This window comes from Babylonia areolata, chromosome 4, assembly GCF_041734735.1.
Source record: "Babylonia areolata isolate BAREFJ2019XMU chromosome 4, ASM4173473v1, whole genome shotgun sequence".
Taxonomy (NCBI): domain Eukaryota; kingdom Metazoa; phylum Mollusca; class Gastropoda; order Neogastropoda; family Buccinidae; genus Babylonia; species Babylonia areolata.
The window spans coordinates 39,389,634-39,410,460 of NC_134879.1; the positions used below are offsets into that span (position 1 = coordinate 39,389,634).

General features: G+C 45.4%; 2 protein-coding genes across 4 annotated transcripts in view; one reads left to right on the forward strand and one right to left on the reverse strand.

Annotated features, from left to right (window-relative positions):
* Window positions 1-513: 513 nt before the first annotated feature.
* Window positions 514-4,436, reverse strand: LOC143281685 (rhodopsin, GQ-coupled-like). Its single transcript, XM_076586934.1, has 2 exons — window positions 4,312-4,436; window positions 514-2,680 (listed from the first exon to the last, which is right to left on the reverse strand). The coding sequence occupies exon 2, from the start codon at window positions 2,667-2,669 to the stop codon at window positions 1,578-1,580; it is 1,092 nt and encodes a 363-aa protein (XP_076443049.1). The 5' UTR covers window positions 2,670-2,680; window positions 4,312-4,436; the 3' UTR covers window positions 514-1,577.
* A 3,217-nt stretch (window positions 4,437-7,653) lies between these two features.
* The window catches only part of LOC143281686 (uncharacterized), a 19,998-nt gene continuing 6,824 nt past the window's right edge, over window positions 7,654-20,827 (forward strand). The window contains exons 1-2 of one of the 3 annotated variants that reach the window (XM_076586936.1): window positions 7,654-7,883; window positions 19,360-19,749. In XM_076586936.1, coding sequence (XP_076443051.1) covers window positions 19,393-19,749 — 357 coding nt within the window. In that variant the 5' untranslated portion in view covers window positions 7,654-7,883; window positions 19,360-19,392. Of the gene's footprint in view, window positions 8,381-11,499; window positions 12,486-19,359; window positions 19,750-20,827 lie in introns of those variants that run through there. The other 2 variants (XM_076586935.1, XM_076586937.1) reach the window with 2 other exon arrangements.

The following is a 20,827-nucleotide window of genomic DNA, read 5'->3' on the forward strand; positions in this document are numbered from 1 at the left end:
GAAGGAAGAAGTCTTAATTATGAACCATACACACACCCACGAGCACAAAATTGCTGGCGTGATAATTGGCATGAGGACCAGGGACTGACTTAGCGCACTAAACAGCAAACCACCGGACTTGCTGACAGCAGTTTAAGGACCAGCAGGGGAGTGAAATCGATAGCCCCATGTGTGGACCAATCTTTGACAACTGGACTAAAAATCACCATTTATGCAGTTACGTGATCACCGTGGTTTACATGGCCCTCAAATCACTTTGGCGTTTGCCAATACGAACCGACTTTCTTTTTTTCTTTTTTTTTCTTTCATTTTACGTCTTTTAAGTGCGATATTGGACGATATCACCTATGTAATATTGGAACACACACACACACACACACACACACACACACACACACACACACACACACAAACTACTACTACTACCACGACATGATAAAAAAAATTATACATACACACACTCACACACACACACATATATATATATATATATATATATATATGTCCGGGGTGGTGATATGTATATGTGTCGTATATGTGTCGTCGTCGTCGTCGTCGTCGTCGTAGTAGTAGTAGTAGTAGTAGTAGTAGCAGCAGCAGCAGTAGTAGTAGTAGTAGCAGCAGCAGTAGCAGCAGCAGCAGTGGCAGTAGTCGTAGTAATCGTATTCATTATCACGACTTTCTTCTTTACGTGACATTAGACGAAATGTGTGTAGTTGGTAAGTCATCGTATTTCTTCACGACGTCCGACTTTCTACCCATGTTTGTTTTACGTTCAGGCATGCCCCCACAACTGTTGCCCCATGGGATTTTGCCCCAGGGACTTTCCACCCAGGACACTGACGACAGGCACTACTGTATGGGGGAAGTTTCAGTTTCATGGAAGTTTCTTGTGGCAAGTTTTCCTCTTAAAAAAAAAAATCCATGAACAAGTTACATACAAAGGCTGCATGATTCCCCCTCCTCCTCTCTAATGGTGGGTGGGGTGGAGGACCCAGCTTCAGCTCTGTATAATATTATACACACGTCTAACAGTTATAAAATACACAGCTTGTAAACAAATGTTTGCTGTTGAGTGCATTCGCTGTTGAATTGGATGACTATAAATTCCAAATTACCCTGAAACATTTATGATAAAGTTGGGTGATTCGAACCATAATGCTGACAAACACACACCATAGTTCTGAAATATCAGTTTAACATGGTAGTCGCCCACTTGTGTAATGTTCAGTCTTGTTAACTCAGTGTAGGAAATCATATGTTTTATTGTCCAAACATTGTCCGCACTTGTACAGACTGGATTTTGACAGGATTCTTGCCTGAAGCAGACACCTAAAAGACATGCAACTCCAGCTTTCGAAATGTAAAAGCAAAAATGATAGTTGACAGCGTGTGTTTGTGATGTGTTATATTTTGTATTATCGTTTGCCGGCATCGGCTATGCCAGAACAAGCGCGTGGTTTACGTGGGCATGTGTGTTGAATTAATTCAAAGCGCACTGCATATACTCTGGCAAAACGTCTACAACATCATCATAATCATCGTTGTCATTATCGCTGCCTTTCTGGTGAAATGATTTATGTTTTACGCCGTCCTCCACAGCGCAGCGTCTTCAAGAAACACCTCCGGAAAGACGGGTTGTAAGTCAGATAGACCAGCGGCAGCGCAAACTGCGTGCAATGCGTGATGCACGTGAACAAGGTAGCCAACCAACCAGGGACGCTCCTATCCGGTTCATAGTTCACCACGAAGGTCAAGACCTCGTATGGAAGCCACATGATGACGTAAACACACGACAGGACGACGTAAGTCTTCAGCAGCACGTACTCTCGCTTGGCCAGGGAGTAGACCTTCCGAGGGGTCCTCAGGTCCTTGGCGGTGACGTTGTCGACGTCAGAGTCGGAATCGGTGACGTAGCCCTGGGGGGTGAAGACCTTGTTGCCCAGGGTAGGCTTGACGGCGCGGACCCCCACCTCCCGGAACGTCTTTTGGAAGCGCGCCACCCTCTCCCCATAGGCCGGCCCATTGCAGTGGGGGCTGGTCTCCAGCAGGATCTCCCCCGTGACCGACGCCTCCCGCCGGGCCCAGCTCACCTTGCAGAAGGCCAGGACGAAGCAGGGCAGGAGGAGGAGGAAGACAGGGAGGGCCAGGCGGACGCAGAACTCAAAGTCCAGCATGGCGACACTGGAGGTGAAGTCCACCACACACTGCACCTGGTGCTGGGACAGACGGAACTCCATCCAGCCGTAGTGGGGGATGGAGGACAGCAGAATGTCAAAACACCACACACCCACCAACAGAAACACCACCACCTGCGGCACGAATATCGCCACGTGACGCGAAGGCTTGACCAACCGGAGGGCCCGTTCTATGGCCAGCACGGCCAGAGTGTGCACGTGCAGCATGTTCCACAACGTCCTGAAGTACGCGTGCGCCTGACACAATTCCGCCGGCGGTGACCAATCGGCGACGGCGATCGCCACGGAGATGGCAGACCACGTGACCACAGCCAGCAAATCCACGGCGGCCAGGTGGAAGAGGGGGAGGAGGTGGGAGCGGATGCGGAGACGTCTGCGTTTGAGGAAGACGAGGAGGGCGAGGGTGTTGACAGTCAGGGACAGCACACAGCACACAGCCACCGCCACTCCGGCAACCACCTGTGTGCCCATGGTCACTCTCTCTGCAACAGTATCATCATCATCATCATCATCATCATCATCATCAACAAGAACAGTAATTGTAACAATAACAACAACAGTAGTAGTAGCGGCAGCAGCAGCAGCAGCAGCAAGAATGATAGTAATAATAATAATAACAAAAACAGCAGCAGCAATAATAATAATAATTTAAATAATCAGAAGAAGGAGAAGAAGACGACGAAGGTGTTGTGGCATTTCATTTGAAATCCTATCAGTGAAGGCATGCAGACATTTTAACACCCCAGATTGGAGATGCATTCCAGTGCTTCTTCAAGAGTGGCAGCAGAATCAATGACTCTGTGTGTGTGTGTGTATGTGTGTGTGTGTGTGTGTGTGTGTGTGACGTGCGTTCATGCGCATGTACGTGTGTGTCTGCGTTCCTATAATTATGCGCGCGCGCCTCCGTCGGCTGAGCGTCTCTCTCTCTCTCTCTCTCTCTCTCTCTCTCTCTCTATATATATATATATATATATGTGTGTGTGTGTGTGTGTGTGTGTGCTTATGTCTGTCTGTGTTCCACTGCTAAAGCATGGTTAATTGTTCAAGTAGCAAGAAACATTCACAAGAAATATTACTACCCAAATTATGGAAATTAACAACCAGTTCGATCAAGCATAACAATAAACAGCACTCACTGAATCCTTTACTGTCAGTTAATCTCTTGTATAAAGCCGGGACGACCAGTGACTATGGATTGAAACCTAAAAAAAGACCACAGGCACTATCCACATAAAACAGTCTGCCGAGGTCCTTGAGCCAATCTCCTGGTTCAACATTGACACGCTCGCCTTCCTCACACAATTACAGAACAAAGGTACACACTGTCAACACACAGAGAGGTGAGGAGGTGAGTCACAGAGAAAGAATGAGACAGGTAAGACACACAGAGAGAGCAAGAGAGAAAGAGGAGGGAGAGAGAGGGGAGAGAGATGAGACGGAAAGAGATAGGACAGGGAGAGAGAGAGGAGAGAGAAAGAGGGGGGGGGACAGAGAGAGGAAAGAAAGAGAGGGGGGAGAGAGAGAGAGTGAATGTTTCTCTGAGGACCTGAGAAAGGATGAACTAAACGTCTTTTCCCCCATATGTTCCCAAAAAAAGCAAGGAAACACAGAAGAAGAAGGAGAGAAAGTAGAATATCAACAACAGCAACATGTACAAAAACAAAAAGAAGCTGAAGAAGAGGAGAAGGAGAGAGGGAAAGAGAGACAGAGACCACAGAGATAACCAGAGAGACAGAGATACACACAGAAAGAGATGGCCAAAGCGACAGACATACTGGCAGACAGAGAAACACAACAACCCTCCCACCCTCCCTCAGACCATTATCAGCATCATCTACACATCCAGGCGCCAACGAAATACCTCTATTATCAGAAAAAGACCAACTGCAACTGTTGATAACGATTAAAAATAAACAGATATGTAAAACGGCGCAAGCGAAACTCAGAGCACAGAAGTCCAATCACAAACACGCCACACACCACACTTAGCCCTACAAATTCTTCCAGCGGAAACTGAAATTTTCAGAAAATTGACACGAGCAAACAAACGTACAGATTACAACGCTGTTTAACATGCTTCCACCTCGCTTCCCACAACAGCAGAGGAACTTACCTCCAGTGCCGTGAAGATCAAAACCAACAGGTCAGGAGGAAGGCAGTGCGCACTTCAATTCAGTGAAAGTTGTCTCCAGTTAACACCGACAAAGTAAATGTATTGAACCTTTGCCACTTGAGGTTAGACAGCGTGATCGCTGTTGCCCCTGGCAACACTGTCAACACAGCTTATCGAAAATGATCAGTTCACAGCGTTCAGGTTCAGAGAGCGGTCGGTGACAGACAGGACGAACGACGAACGACCGTTTCCGTTTCAAGGTGTCGAGACGTGCGGACTAATCCATATATGCCACACCAGATCTGATTTTCTAAAGAATGCCAGACCTTCGCATGAACCAAACGCGCTAGTGAGGCCTTGACATACTACCCTGGGTTTGTGTAAAAACACTAACAATATCAGTATCAGTAGCTCAAGGAGGCGTTACTGCGTTCGGTCAAATCCATATATGCTACACATCTGCCAAGCAGATGACCAGCAGCGTAACCCAACGCGCTTAGTCCGACCTTGAGAAAAAACAACAACAAAAAAACCACAAAAATTATTATAAAAAAAAAAATAATAATAATTCAATAAATAAAAATAATAGATAAATACATAAACAATACTATATTAACAATAAAAACATTAACAATAATAATATGCAAAAGGAATGAAATGATTAATGAAAATAAACAAGTACATGCATCAAAACAGAATGAAGTGAAAGACACGTAGCAGCTTGTGTTCTCCGTACCCATGCAACAAAGGCGAACAACGAGAGTCAGCCGATTGTCCGAGAGTTGGACGTGTTCCGTGGGTTTGTGGTTCCAATCCGAATAGTGCCTAGGGTCTTCCGGGTGAAGATGTATGATTATGGCTGCCTGAATTGTATGCGTATAGTACGCGCGAAATCCGTTCGTGGGAACTGAACTAAACGTTTGCAGCCCACGAACGAAGAAGGGGGAAGAAGCAAGATGATGACTATTGATAAGGAGAGGAAAGAGAGGAAGCGAGAGAGTGTGTATGTGGTTGTGTTGTGTGCTGTGCTTAATTCTTATACATGAATGCGTGCGCATTTCTCCCGCATGATTTTGTGGCTTGCTTGTGCGTTTATCAATTAGTGTTGTGCAGTGTAGACTCCTGATTAGGGCGAGGACTGTAAATAGTAAATAAATATAAAACTCCAGTGCTTATATATTATCCACGAAACTAAAGATTGTTATTTTGTCATGTTCTTCGCTTTCGCTTCAAACGACGCAGTCTAGCTGAACGCAACACAGAGCTATTGTGGTAGGATAGGAAGGCATGGGTGACCTCTTTTGGTGAATTCACACACCGCGTCGCCCAGTCATTCAGCAACAGTGAAGGCTCACTTGTCTTTCACACCTTGTGTGATTTGTTGGGAGTCAAAGACGTGTGAGAGAGAGAGAGAGAGAGAGAGAGAGAGAAGGAGAGAGAGAGAAGGAGAGAGAGAGAGAGTGTGTGTGTGTGTGTGTGTGAGAGAGAGAGTGTGTGTGACAGAGAGTGAGAGAGCGAGAGAGAGTGTGTGTGTGCGTGTGCGAGAGAGAGAGAGTGTGTGTGTGTGTGAGCGTGTGTGTGTGTGGTGGTGGGGGGAGTGAGAGAGAGAGAAAAAGAGAGATAGAGAGAGAGAGTGTGTGTGTGTGAGAGAAAGAGAGAGAGAGAGAGGGTGTGTGTGTGTGTGTGTGTGTGTGTGTGTGTGTGTGTGTGTGTGTGTGTGTGTGTGTGTGGTTTGTGTGTGAGAGAGAGAGAGAGAAAGAGAGAGAGTGTGTGAGAGAGAGAGAGAAAGAGAGAGATAGAGAGAGTATGTGTGTGTGTCAGTGTGTGAGAATGAGTGTGTGTGTGTGGGGGGGGGGGAGTGAGAGAGAGAGAAAGAGAGAGAGAGAGAAAGAGTGTGTGTGTGTGTGAGAGAGAGAGAGAGAGTGAGAAAGTGTGTGTGAAAGAGAGAGAGAGCGTGTGTGTGTATGAGAGATAGAGAGTGAGAAAGAGTGAGAGAGAGAGTGAGAGAGAGAGTGTGTGTGTGTGTATGTGTGTGTATGAGAGAGAGAGAGAGAGAATGAGAAAGAGTGAGAGAAAGAGAGAGAGAGAGAGTGTGTGTGTGTGAGTGAAAGAGAGAGATAGACAGAAAGAGATAGAGAGATAGAGAGTGTGTGTGTGTGTGTGTGTGTGTGAGAAAGAGAGAGAGAGTGTGTGTGTGTGTGTGAGTGAGTGAGAGAGAGAGAAAGCGAGAGAGAGAGAGTGTGTGTGTGTGAGAGAGAGAGAGAGAGAGAGAGAGATAGTGTGTGTGTGTGAGAAAGAGAGAGAGAGAGTGAGAGAGAGAGAGAGAGAGAGAGAGTGTGTGTGTGTGTGTGTGTGTGTGTTCAATTTTACGAAATTCCACTGTAAGTGGTATTAGACGAGAAATACAGGTGTGCTGGGGCATATTCGTGCCACGGTGCTTGTGCGTGCGTGCGTGAGTGCGTGAGTACGTGCGCGCGCGCGCGCGCGTGTGTGTTGTGTTGCGGTAGTGTGTGTGTGTGTGTGTGTGTGTGTGTGTGTGTGTGTGTGTTTGTACGCGCGCGCGTTCGTGCGTATATGTGTATGAGTGTTTGTTCGCGTGGGTGTATTCACGTATGGCAGTGGTGGAATGCGAACATGAAATAGTCGTCTTCAATTTTACTCAACGTCTTTCCACTTTAAGTGATGATAGACGAATGCGTACATGTATGTGCCTGTGCATGTGTATGTGTTTGAAAAGGTACGCTAAGCAGGGATTCTCTTACAAGATATCAAAAACAAAACAAAAAAGGAAGAAAGAAAAACGAAGAAAAAGGACAGGGGACTGAAGGGGGGGAGTGGGTAAGAGACAAAACCTGTAATAAAGAAAATCACATTCATTTGTGTTTAAAGAAACAAAAACCGTGAACAATTATATCATGAAATGGATATAACAAAATATAATGAGGATAAAATCGCAGAAAGGTAAGCATTCCCACAGAAAAGCAAACAGATCCTAGCACGCGCGCGCGCGCGCGCGCGCGCGCGCACGCACGCACGCACACACACACACACAATATATATAACCTTGAACGACTTCAAGGGGAACATATCTTCACCGTGAGATCAGTTGATACATGTAGTTCCACATGTCAACCAGTTCCGGGAGAAGCACCCTACCCCTGCTCCCCACCATTGGCACCCCCACCCCCCTCTCCGAAAGTACCCATCCTCCCCCGAGCCTGACGACGTGTCGTGTTTCAAAATCAGCTCCGTCACGTCATGGGTTCCCCTCCAAATCCGTCTCTCCCTCTCTCTTCCCCCCACCCACTCCCCACCAACCACCCGAGCAGAGTCAACAAAGGGGCGCCCCAAACACACCAATGCCCAAACCAAACACCCGTACCCGTTCAGTTCGTCCTTGAGTTGGAGCGGTGACACAGTCAGAACCCCCTGTGGCTTCTCAGACAGCAAACAGGACGCCGGTGTGTTCGCTTACTATACAGTTTCATCATTCCGCGTTTTCAAATATAGGATTTGAACAAACTTCTACTTCTTCTTCGTTCGTGGGCTGCAACTTCCACGTTCACTCGAAGGTAAACGAGTGGGGTTTTACGTGTATGACGGTTTTTTACATCCCCCACCCCCTCCATACTCTGTTTTCAGAGGTGTGCATGATAGGCATATGTTCTTCTTGTTTCCATGACCCATCGAACGCTGACATGGATTACAGGATGTTTAACGTACGCATTTGATCTTTTCTATTTGCGTTTTCACACGAAGGGGGTTTCAGGCGCAAGCAGGTCTGCACATACGTTGACCTGGGAGATCGGACAAAATCTCCACCCTTTACCCACAAGGCGCCGTTACCGAGATTCGAACCCGTGACCCTTAGATTGAAAGTCCAACGCTTTAACCACTCGGCTGTTGCGAACAAAACTGTCTGTCTGGTCCGGGAATGAAGCAGTGAGTGTGACACTGTCCCCTGGGCCTGTCTCGGCTGTGGAATAGTCGGCCCACTTCACAACACATCAGTGTCTCCGCTCTCTATCTTCTGGACCTGTGCTTCGCTTCGTTGGTCAGGCTAGTGCTGGTCAGTTGTTCTTGTTAGCTTGCTCTCTCTCTCTCTCTCTCTCTCTCTCTCTCTCTCTCTCTCTTTGTGTCTATCATGATGACTTAAAAGGGCTTGAGAGAGAGAGATTGTGTTTGTCATGATGACTGAAAAGGGCTTGAGAGAGAGAGAGAGAGAGAGAGAGAGAGAGAGAGAGAGGGAGGGAGGAGAGAGAGAGAGAACAAAACAATCTGCACGAAGACCTTTTTTCATTTTACTCTTCCCATTCCTTCATATATGTGTGCGCTATTTGTACTGGGGAAAGATTCATAAACAAGAACAAATTGGAAGAATGAGCCAAGCCTAAAATCTTAATCCTAGAATAAAGAACGTTTTAAGTTCTGATTTCTGAGTTCTTTCCCCATTTCTTATTATTATTGTTGTTGTTGCAACAGGGACAGATTGGAAGACTAGGTAATGCCTAAAATATTTATACTTGAGTAACAAAGTTTTTGAGTCTCGAGTCTGTCTGCCTCTCTCATACACCCCCACCCTCTCTCTCTCTCTCAAGCCCTTTTTACGTCATCATGTTGAGGTCATATCCTCATACAGAGTCTTCTTTACAAGCCCCCTCATGCTTGTTGCGGAGAATCCAGGTAGTAACTGTACACTCCGTGGCTGTGTTGTTCAGTATGCTGAACGGAAAAGACGACGGAGGGATGATGGCAAGACGCGTTGTTGAAGTTTAACGACCTATTGGCGTCTACGATGGCAAGACACCCTCTTTTCTGTTTAAATACACAGACTCACGCTCACACACACACAAACACACACACGATCTCTCTCTCTCTCTCTCTCTCTCTCTCTCTCTCTCTCTTCACACACACACACACACACACACACACACACACACACTCACACATACACACACACGATCTCTCTCTCTCTCTCTCTCTCTCTCTCTCTCACACACACACACACACACACACACACACACACACACACACGTCAAGTTTCACTTTCCCAATACGGTGACTTCCTGTCTGTACTGAAGCCAACGTTCATTTCGTGAAACAGGAGTGTCCAATGAAGCAATAACAAGCACAATCAGACTGACCGAACCACAGTCACCGAACGTTTTTCCTTCCTCCCCAAAGAAGTTCAGTGACTTTCCCATTCTCGGAGGAAACAAGAGTTTGCCAGAAAGATCTTGGTCAATATGCATTGAGAACATTTTGGAACCAGGATGAAAACATATCTTCTGATTGACTGGACTGTGGGGAACAAATCTGCACACATTACCCCCTGAGGAGGTGGAGGGGGCAGGGAAAGACTAAACATAACAACCAAACAGAAATTTCTGCTGCCACGACTGCTGGTACCACCGAGATACACCTGAAGTGGACAGTGTCAAGGATGCTTGTTCCAAATGATACAACCGTGGTACAGCGGTAATGCGCCCAGCTTGGAAGCGAGCGAGTGTCCATGGGTTCGTGTCCCATATATCGGGTGTCCCCCAAAACGTGAACCGCTTTTTGACAAGTATTTTATCAGTGATTCAGAAACCGAATTTATTGAAAATTTTCACACAGTAACCTTAGGGTATAACCAACAAGTCTACAAACTATCTAAAAGTTCGGACGCAAATTATGCGAGTATTGTCAAAATCAAAACAGCATGTCAAAAAATCCAATATTAGAGAAAAACTCACTTTCTCCTTGAAACAGTTTTCAATGGTAACCTTATCACTTTCACTCAAAGGCATGGTTGATCCTTCCAAACTGAAACTTTGGACAGAACTGATTTTGGATAGACGACAATAAAAAAAATCAATAGACTTCACACCCAGACAGGCTATTTTTAGACTGATACTGATTGACAGATGCCAACACCTGGCAGCTAGCATGAATATGATGAAGGTCACATTGCACAGGAATATTTTGTGACAAAAGGTGGCACCCCACCATACAATAGTCCACAAACAACTACCACCATTACTTATCGTTATTGTGTGTGTGTGTGTGTGTGTGTGTGTGTGTGTGTGTGTGTGTGTGTGTGTGGTTTTTGTTATTGTCGTTGTTACTGTCGTTGGTGGCAATGTCAAATTTGTCGCAGTCATCGGCATCATTCTAACTATCGATGCTTCTTTGCGGGCCTTTTTTTTCCTTTTTTGTTTTTTTGTGTTTTTTTTTGTCCGTGGCCGTGAGAGTGTTCTTTACAAATTACTTGTTTTATTATTGTTGTAGTTGCTCCTATTATTCCTCACATTAGTTCTGTGCAGTCTGTGACTTCTCAAGTTACGCGGCACCACTTGATCGACCTCCACGTGTCACCCCCACCCCTACCCCACCCCATTCTCTTTCTTGGCGTCTTTCCAGGCCGGAGTTCTCAAGTGAGCAATCCCTGGTCAAAGGAAGTTGCCAGAAGTGTTTCATGAACACGTGTGCGTGCATGCGGGGACAGAATTCATGACAATCATTGCTCCTTTTTTCAATTCCCTCCACTCCAACCCCACGCCCGCTTCCCTCCCTCCTTCCCACCCCCCTTCTTTTGTGAAACGTTCAATTTGCTTTGTTTTCAACCGATGTGACATGTTCACTGCACTGATTTACACATTCATATAATCTTTCTCTCCCTCTCGCTCACTTTCTATCTCTCTCCGCTCCCTTCCACAACCTTTCTCATGCTTTATTCTTTCGTTTTATTATTTTCATTTTTGTTGTATTTTTCTGAGACCCCGTGCGGTTAAAAAAATATGTATATCTTTTTTATTTGTGTTGCATTGCCACTGTTTAAACCATCTAAAACGGAGGACAGTGTGTGTGTGTGTGTGTGTGTGTGTGTGTGTGTGTGTGTGTGTGTGTGTGTGTGACAGAGGGGGGGGAGAGAGACAGACAGACTGAGAAAAAGACAAAGCGGTATGATATGGAGACTGTGTGAGAACACTGTGCTCACAAGACTCCTTCTCTGAGCTTCCACCTATCCCCCACCCCCTTCCTTCTAAAAGATAACCCCCCCCCTCCCCCTCCAACAGACCCCGCCTCCCCCTCCCCGCTCCCCCACTCAGCCCGCACTCTGTTACGACAAAACACTCAACCCCGCAGATCTGAAGCCCGTTGTGTGTCATTTTCCGCTGGCTTGTCAGGGTTATCTGTCTGCTCGTGATCGCCCTGTCTCTCCCTCCGCCTTCCCACTGCTGTACAACGGGAGCTGAGTTGGGGGTACGACCATACAGCTCAGTGGGTACAACAGTGAGAGTGAACTGAAGGGGAGGAGATGTAAACATGGGACAGACACCGTCATAAAACCTTTCAAACCCTAGTATAGACCGTGTGTTAACACATCACATCCACACACGCGCTGAAGCAAACACGCCCGCTGACACTCTCTCTCTCTCTCTCTCTCTCTCACACACACACACACACACACGCACGCACACACTACATTGTGTCTGAACGCACGCACATGTTTTATCTGTCTGATACAACGCAAGGTTGAGAACTTCTTTCATGACACTGAAGAGAGACAGACAGACAGAGAGAGACACTTAGAGAGAGAGATTTACTGTTTATTGAGACTTAAGACATAACGCTGAACGCTTTTCTTTCTTCACCACGACCTCTCTAAAAGCTGAGAAAACCAAAACAAAGTGAAGGAGAAAAAAAGACGAAGAAGAAAGAGGATAGGGAAGAGGAGTGGAGGTGGACGAAGAGGAGAAGAAGAAAAAGGAAGAGGAGGAGAAGAAGAAGTGGAAAAAGAACAAGAAGACGATGAGGAGGAGGGAAAATATGGAAAGAAGTAAACAGAAAAAAATATTAACTCGATGAAATCAACATGTCTTCAACCAGAAGACAGACAAAAGACAGTCAGACACCAAGACAGCGAGTCTGCCGACAGAAACGGGTCACAAGTCCAGCTGGGTCAAGCCATCTTATCGTGGATCCAACCCACGCTGTTCTCAGTTCCACCATGAATGTAAGGTCCCCAATGATTGCACTGTACAGCCACCCCACGGTCAGTCAGTGAGGTGTGTGTCAGTGCCGGGTAGGAAGGAATCACTGTACACGTGTGTGCCCGACCTGCTCGATCGTGTCTGTGTGTGCATCTTTCACTGAAGGTACTGGATATGGTCAACAACTGAGTGAAGGTAGGTGTTACCAGGTGTGTGTGTGTGTGTGTGTGTGTGTGTGTGTGTGTGTGTGTGTGTGTGTGTGTGTGTGTGTGTGTGTTCGCCTTCAGGGCCCTGATTAGCCTCATCTCGCACCTCCGGACCCACAGCCACCGATCTTCCATCTGATATTTGAAGCCATGGTCATCTTCGAATCCGACGGACGAACATCATCACCATTGTGTGTGTGTGTGTGTGTGTGTGTGTGTGTGATATACAAGGCGCAGTAATTACATGCATCACACAGCGCAGTGCTACATGCAAAACCGTCCAGCAAAACGCAGCGCTACGAACACAGTGCTTCACGTCACATGTACAGCACTGATTAAGTCACATCACACGTTCCAGACCTACCATTTGCTATCATATCTCACCCCGCAATGCATCACTGACTAAGCACATCGCATCATATCACTCCCCCCCACCCCCACGCCTCACCCCATCCATCACCACTTACCACACCAGTCAACATAAAAATAATGTAAATATCAAATAAACAAAATAAATAAACGCCAAGCGCGTGTTTTCCTATCTGTCAGTATCGCTTTAATCCTACACACACACACACACACACACACACACACACAGAGGGACTGAGAGAGAGAAGATATGTATGTGTATATATATATATCTGTGTGTGTGTGTGTGTGTGTGTGTGTGTGTGTGTGTGTGTGTTTGTCTTCTCTCTCTATGTCTATGTCTCTATCTCTCTCTCTCTATCTCTTAGTGTCTCTCTCTCCTCTCTCTCTCCCTCCCTGTCTCTCTCTCTCTGTGTCTCTGTCTCTGTCTCTCTCTCTCTCTCTCTCCTTTTTCTCTGTGTCTGTCTTTCTCTCTGTGTGTCTCTTTATGTCTCTCTCTCTGGGGGGCGGGGGGATGGGGGGTGGGGGGTGGGGGGGTTGGGGGGGGGGGGACAGAGGAGTAGAACTAGAACGAAGGATAGAGAAAGAGGAGCGAGGGGTGAAAGGGGATCGAGGTATTGTCTTTTTCCACCAATCACAACACTCGCACTTTAACATCATCCGCTTTGGGTCATGTGTTTTTTGTTGTTGTTGTTGTTTACGTGGTTTTCTTTTTCCGTCCGCGAATCGAGTTCCGTCCGGAACAGGGATTGGTTTTACGAAAGCGGGTTGATCGAGTACACCGGTGCAAAGAAAGGATTTGCATACCATTGTGATCTTCTGACAGACAGAAATGTTGCGCGCACGCACATGCACACACGCGCGCCCAAGCACGCACATACACACAGGGAAGAGATAGAGAGAGAGAGGGGGGGGATGCATGAATGAATGAATGAATTTTGTTTTATGAGGGAAGTGAAATAGGAAATAAGAAAGGACATGCTTTTATGTGTATGTGTGTGTCCGGCCTTCTCGATCGTGAGAGAGAGAGAGAGAGAGAGAGAGAGAGAGAGAGAGAGAGAGAGAATAAGTGAACAAAGGAATAAACTGTCCCAAAATTCCAGCACACTAAACGACAGTATGACTGACAATGGGAAAGGCAGTGTGACCAGAGACCGGGACTGCTCAGAGAGATCTATACAAACCACTGGATAAAGAAAGAAACTTTAATAGAAATAAACATACACGAACCTAAGCAAACAAAAAAATAGGATAACTTGACATACAAAGAGTGATAGGGAGTCGGAGACAGATAAAGAGAGCGCTCGATTGGAGTGCGCACGACTATAAGTAAGACAGGAATGAATGAGGATAAGAGAGCAAAACAGAACGAAGGACAACAGAAACAGGGATTTCTTATCCTCTTCCACTATCATAGAAAGAACACCATTTTTGAGTCATCACAGAAAAAATATTGATGGCCATTATAGAAAAAAAGTGACCCGTGTCACATTTCTCCACGGAGAAACCTCGTGTGGGAGGTGCTCCTTTGTCTGGTCCGTCTGGATAAATGTAGGACATTGTGGGGGAGGATAATTATAGACTCAACAGGATTCAAAAGTGCAGGTCTGTGTCAACAAAACCCTGCCCCCACCCCCACCCCCCTCCACCCTCACCCCCTCTTCCTTTGGCGAATTCGGTCACCTGTAAATGTTGGGCTTTTAGATCCTGTTGCATACACCCTGTGAATTTATCATTAGAATGCGTGCGTGTGCGTGTGTGTGTGGTGGAATCGAAGCATGTCCACATATTCACTAGTAATGAAAATATCGTTGCAGAGTTAACCTTTGCAGAGCTGAGCGCCATGCTGTATGACGTTGCACTCAAGACGCTATGTCCGTTCTCATGAACGCTAATGCTCCTTCAGTTCTCTACTTCGTAGACCTTTTTTTTTAAAAATCGTTCATACTATCAGACTAGATACTGATCTTTATCCAATGATTTTTTTCTTTTATCAATATCGGTGCGCCATAGAACGCTGTGCTGTCACTATCTTTATTTTCTGCGTGTACAGCTGATTGTATGGTTTCTTATGACGACTGTGTGATCAACAAATGTGTCGTCGGTGACAAGGCTGATCACTGACGACGATGACACAGACTACTGACGGAAATAAAGACTTCATAGACTGGTGTTAGAGGAACAACCTTGAACGATATGTTGGCATGACGAGGGTGAAAATACATGACCTGGGAAAAAAACAACAACAACAAAACAGCCGCCAACCTGAGTATGTTGTTACCTCGAGAACCGAAACTGAACCCATAGACACGTAAGGGAACCTCCCGACAGCGCAACGTGTAAATAATACTGCTTGAGTAGGCCCAACCGCACTTTGTCATCAAATGTGAGTGAATAACGTATGTCATGAAGTGTAAAAAATAAGAATACTGGCTAAAGTCATTCTGATAAACCGAGGCACCTGGCAAAATTCTGAAGAAAAATCCACTCTGATACACTTGTTTATGTAAGCGCATGATTGAAGCATGACCGAATGACAGGAAACGAATGATAAGCATCTAAAGGCAGCTATAAGTCGGCTTTACCCAGGCAGGCAGGGAAACGAATGATAAGCGTCTAAAGGCAGCCATAAGTCGGCTTTACCCAGGCAGGCAGGGAAACGAATGATAAGCGTCTAAAGGCAGCCATGTCGGCTTTACCCAGGCAAGCAGGGCAGTCTGTTGTGCAGATGACTCTGTAAAGTACTTTATCTCTGGTCTCTGACCAAAGACAGGCCCTACATAAGTATCAAGACTACTACTACCACCACCACCGCCATTACTATTACAACTACTACTACTACTAATGATAATGATAATAAATCAAGTTGTACCTATCACACAGCGAAGTATACCAATTCACATATGCACGCACCAGGCAGATCATGTCAAACTGAAGACAACTGTCAAACACATGAACCAAGCAAGATCTGATCGTTACCCAAACACGCAGGCCCCCTCCCCGTCATGACCATCACATACCCCAGCTATAAAAGATATTCAAACAAGCGCAACTCGACACCACACTCAGTTTTCAAGTTTTATAATAACCATAAATCAAGTAACGTTTCTGGTACATTAGAGATAAAAATAAGCACGAGTTCAGTTTAAAGGGATCCCTGTATGAAGTGAGCCTGTGTGCCTGCGTGTATTGAAAGGAGTGTGCTGGAGGGGTTGGCGAGGGAGTTGATTTGGGCGGAGTTGTTGAAACAGGTATGTTTTAATGCATTCGTGAATGCAGCTGTTGACTTAAAGTTAATAATCGGCGGAGATGTGCTCCGCTGAATAGGGGGCGGTGCAGGGGAAGACACGTTCCCCACAGGTTTCTGTCCGGGTGCCTTTGGTATGCAGAGGGAATGGTTAAAGGAGTAGCTGAGAAGGTAAGTAGACAGACAAAAGATCGGAAATATTGACTGGAAAAGGCGCTCAAAAGGATGGATAGTCGGTAGTGAATGATCCTGTTGCTTCTTCCTTACAACGTGGATTTTCAATAGTCTTACTACGACGGTGACGAGTTGGAGTGTGCACTTCAAGGAGGTCAGAGAGGGAGCGAGAAACCAGAGCTTGAGTGAGCAGAAAACGTCAGAGCAGAAAGCTTCTAGTTGAATTCAGTTCTTTTGGAAACTCTCTTTGTCTCTTAAATCCTAAAGAATTAATTGCAAAATAATGCATCGATGTTTATCCGTTAATCTTTCAAAATTACTGAAGAACTCTAATTCCCCCTCTTTCACTGTCTCAACCCCAAGGGCGGATTAGAAGGAAAAATCCACAAGTGCCTACCCATTCTCTCTCTCTCTCTCTCTCTCTCGCTCCCCCCTCCTCCAATGTGAACCAAGGCCTGAACAAGAGAGGAGGAGAATGAAAATGAAGAAATATCCTTTATCTGAATCTTGACTTTATGTCGATTCATTCTTCCAGCTCGGCTTTTGTGCGGTGCTCATAATGAATCAACGTCGGGGTGCAGACACACGCTCAAGTCTGTACTCCTGGGCATGTGGAATATATGCCCGCTACAACACACACTGACAACCCAAACACAGAAACACATTTATGCCCGCTACAACACACACTGACAACCCACACACACTGACAACCCAAACACAGAAACACACTGATGCTCGCTACAACACGTACTGACAACCCAAACACAGAAACACACTGATGCCCGCTACAACACACACTGACAACCCAAACACAGAAACACATTTATGCCCGCTACAACACATACTGACAACCCAAACACAGAAACACATTTATGCCCGCTACAACACATACTGACAACCCAAACACATAAACACATTTATGCCCGCTACAACACATACTGACAACCCAAACACATAAACACATTTATGCCCGCTACAACACACACTGACAACCCAAACACATAAACACATTTATGCCCGCTACAACACATACTGACAACCCAAACACAGAAACACATTTATGCCCGCTACAACACACACTGACAACCCAAACACATAAACACATTTATGCCCGCTACAACACACACTGACAACCCAAACACAGAAACACACTGATGCTCGCTACAACACACACTGACAACCCAAACACAGAAACATTTATGCCCGCTACAACACACACTGACAACCCAAACACATAAACACATTTATGCCCACTACAACACATACTGACAACCCAAACACATAAACACATTTATGCCCGCTACAACACACACTGACAACCCAAACACAGAAACACACTGATGCTCGCTACAACACACACTGACAACCCAAACACAGAAACACATTTATGCCCACTACAACACACACTGACAACCCAAACACAGAAAAAAACACATTTTATGCTCGCTACAATACACACTGACAACCAAAACACATAAACACATTTATGCCCGCTGCAACACACACTGACAACCCAAACACAGAAACACATTTATGCCCGCTATAACACACACTGACAACCCAAACACAGAAACACACTGATGCACGCTACAACACACACTGACAACCCACACACACTGACAACCCAAACACAGAAACACATTTATGCCCGCTACAACACATACTGACAACCCAAACACAGAAACACATTTATGCCCGCTACAACACACACTGACAACCCAAACACAGAAACACATTTATGCCCGCTACAACACACACTGACAACCCAAACACAGAAACACATTTATGCCCGCTACAACACACACTGACAACCCAAACACAGAAACACATTTATGCCCGCTACAACACATACTGACAACCCAAACACATAAACACATTTATGCCCGCTACAACACACACTGACAACCCAAACACATAAACACATTTATGCCCGCTACAACACACACTGACAACCCAAACACAGAAACATTTATGCCCACCACAACACACACTGACAACCCAAACACAGAAACACACTGATGCTCGCTACAACACACACTGACAACCCAAACACAGAAACACATTTATGCCCGCTACAACACACACTGACAACCCAAACACAGAAACACATTTATGCCCGCTACAACACACACTGACAACCCAAACACAGAAACACATTTATGCCCGCTACAACACACACTGACAACCCCCACACACTGACAACCCAAACACATAAATACATTTATGCTCGCTATAACACACACTGACAACCCAAACACATAAATACATTTATGCTCGCTATAACACACACTGACAACCCAAACACAGAAAAAAACACATTTTATGCTCGCTACAATACACACTGACAACCAAAACACATAAACACATTTATGCCCGCTGCAACACACACTGACAACCCAAACACATAAACACATTTATGCCCGCTACAACACACACACCCACAACCCAAGCACACTCGAAACGACTTTGTCGGCATTAAGACTTTGCTGGCCAAGTTTGTTTACAACTCTTCCTAATTGTGTCTTCTACTTGACAGGTTACCAAACCAAGCCACAATGCTGAAAGCTATGACACTTTCTATTGGACTTCTGTACACCAGCTCATTCTTTTTTCTTTGTCTATCGTGACTGACCAATTGCTTCAGTTATATTTGTTTGCGTTTATTTGCTCCTTTGTCAATCCATTCCTTCACTGCATTTTTTCTTGGTTAATTTAATGATTCATTCCTTTATTATTTTCCTTTTAATTATTCCTTTTTCTTTGTTTGTCCTTTCCATCGTTCATTTTTTATGTTTATTTACTTATCAGTTATTTTAATTTGCCTGTTGTCACATTCCTTTGTTTCTTTTTCTTTGCCCACTGACCCATTCCTTCATTCACCTTTGTTTGTTTTCTGCTGATCAGTTCCTTCATAACGTATTCCCTCATTTCCTTTTTTCCTGTCTTTGTCCACTACCCATTTCTTCATTCACCTTTTCTTTGTTCATCTGATGACGAATTACTTCATCACCCATTCCCTTTTCTTTCTGTCTGTTTCTTCTGATCAACTGCTCCGTTCTTTTCTCTCCACCAGAACTCCATCCTTACTGACAGACCGGACCAGACAATGCAGCCTCACCAGCGCGCGCCTTCAGACGGTCACCATGGCAACCACCACGTGGAGGGTCACGTGGACGCAGCACGGACAGACCCCACACTTCACTCCCCCAGCCCTGAAGTGACCAGGGCCGGCGAAAGCCTGACCATCCCCCACCCCACCCTCATCACCCACACCACGGTCAATGTGGACAGCCACCTCCACGCTGTTGACTCTGAACACATGCATCACATCCACCACCGTCACCACCATCAGCATCACCACCACCACCACCATCAGCAGCACCACCACCAGGGTCATCACCTTGACCCCTCTGGGGTTCAGGCACAAGGTCACGGGATGCAAGACATGGGGCATAGTATGAAGGTGGGTGTGAAGGGGTGTGTCCGTCTTGAAATTAGAAATTTTACGTGTTCGCTTCCGTTCACGTTTTCTTACTGCTTACTGATGTGAAAAGATTATTAAAAAAAAAAAAAAAAAAAAAATCTGTCCACCCGTCTGTCTGTCTCCGCGTCTATTTCTGCCACCCCTGGCTAGAGTGTCTGCGCTCTCCTTGTCAATATTCGATGTGTGGTTCCGTTTCAATGGGCATGACCAACTGGGTGTAAAAATGAGTGATGATTACGACTATTTGCATTCGGTTTAAAGATAAATATTCATGAGTTCGCCTACCATTCTTAAGTGTGGATACTCTAATGCTAATGATACGTTTTCATTTACGAATGCACATGACAGTCAGAATCAGTTCCATATCATATGTTAAAAATGAGAGGCTCACGATAGTCTCAGCGAATGCACGACTTCGATAATCGTTGATTTATTTAATATATTTATTTCTTCACGCTGGACACACACACACACACACACACACACACACACACACACACACACGCACGCACGCACGCACGCACAGTTACACATGGAAATACAGCGCATAAATGAAAGCGTGTACATATCCTGACCAAGTACGACACAACGACACATATTATCTTTGAAAAGATCAAATCATTATAAAATAAAATGATTATCAGTAAAAAAAATAAATAAAATAAAAAAATAAATAAAAATAATAAAAAGAAGAAGGTGATTACAGGGGGAAGGATAGAGATAGTCACCGATAGTTGGAACATGGAAAGTGAATTCATAGCAAATATCATATTCTATTTTTATACATAATATTAGAGAGAGAGAGATGCTGATTATGTGCACACGCATATGTTAATTTAATTTTTCTTTTAATAGAGAAATCACGACACACAGACGCGCACGGAGTTTGGGGGGACAGGAGGGGGTGCCAGGGGGGGAGAGAATGAGAGACATGCGGACAAACAGACACACAGACATACACACACACTGACAGATACTGACAGAACAGGACACACTGGAGCCCACCTGCATACGACTGGTCACCACATCGTTGAAGACACTGGCCACAACAGTCTTT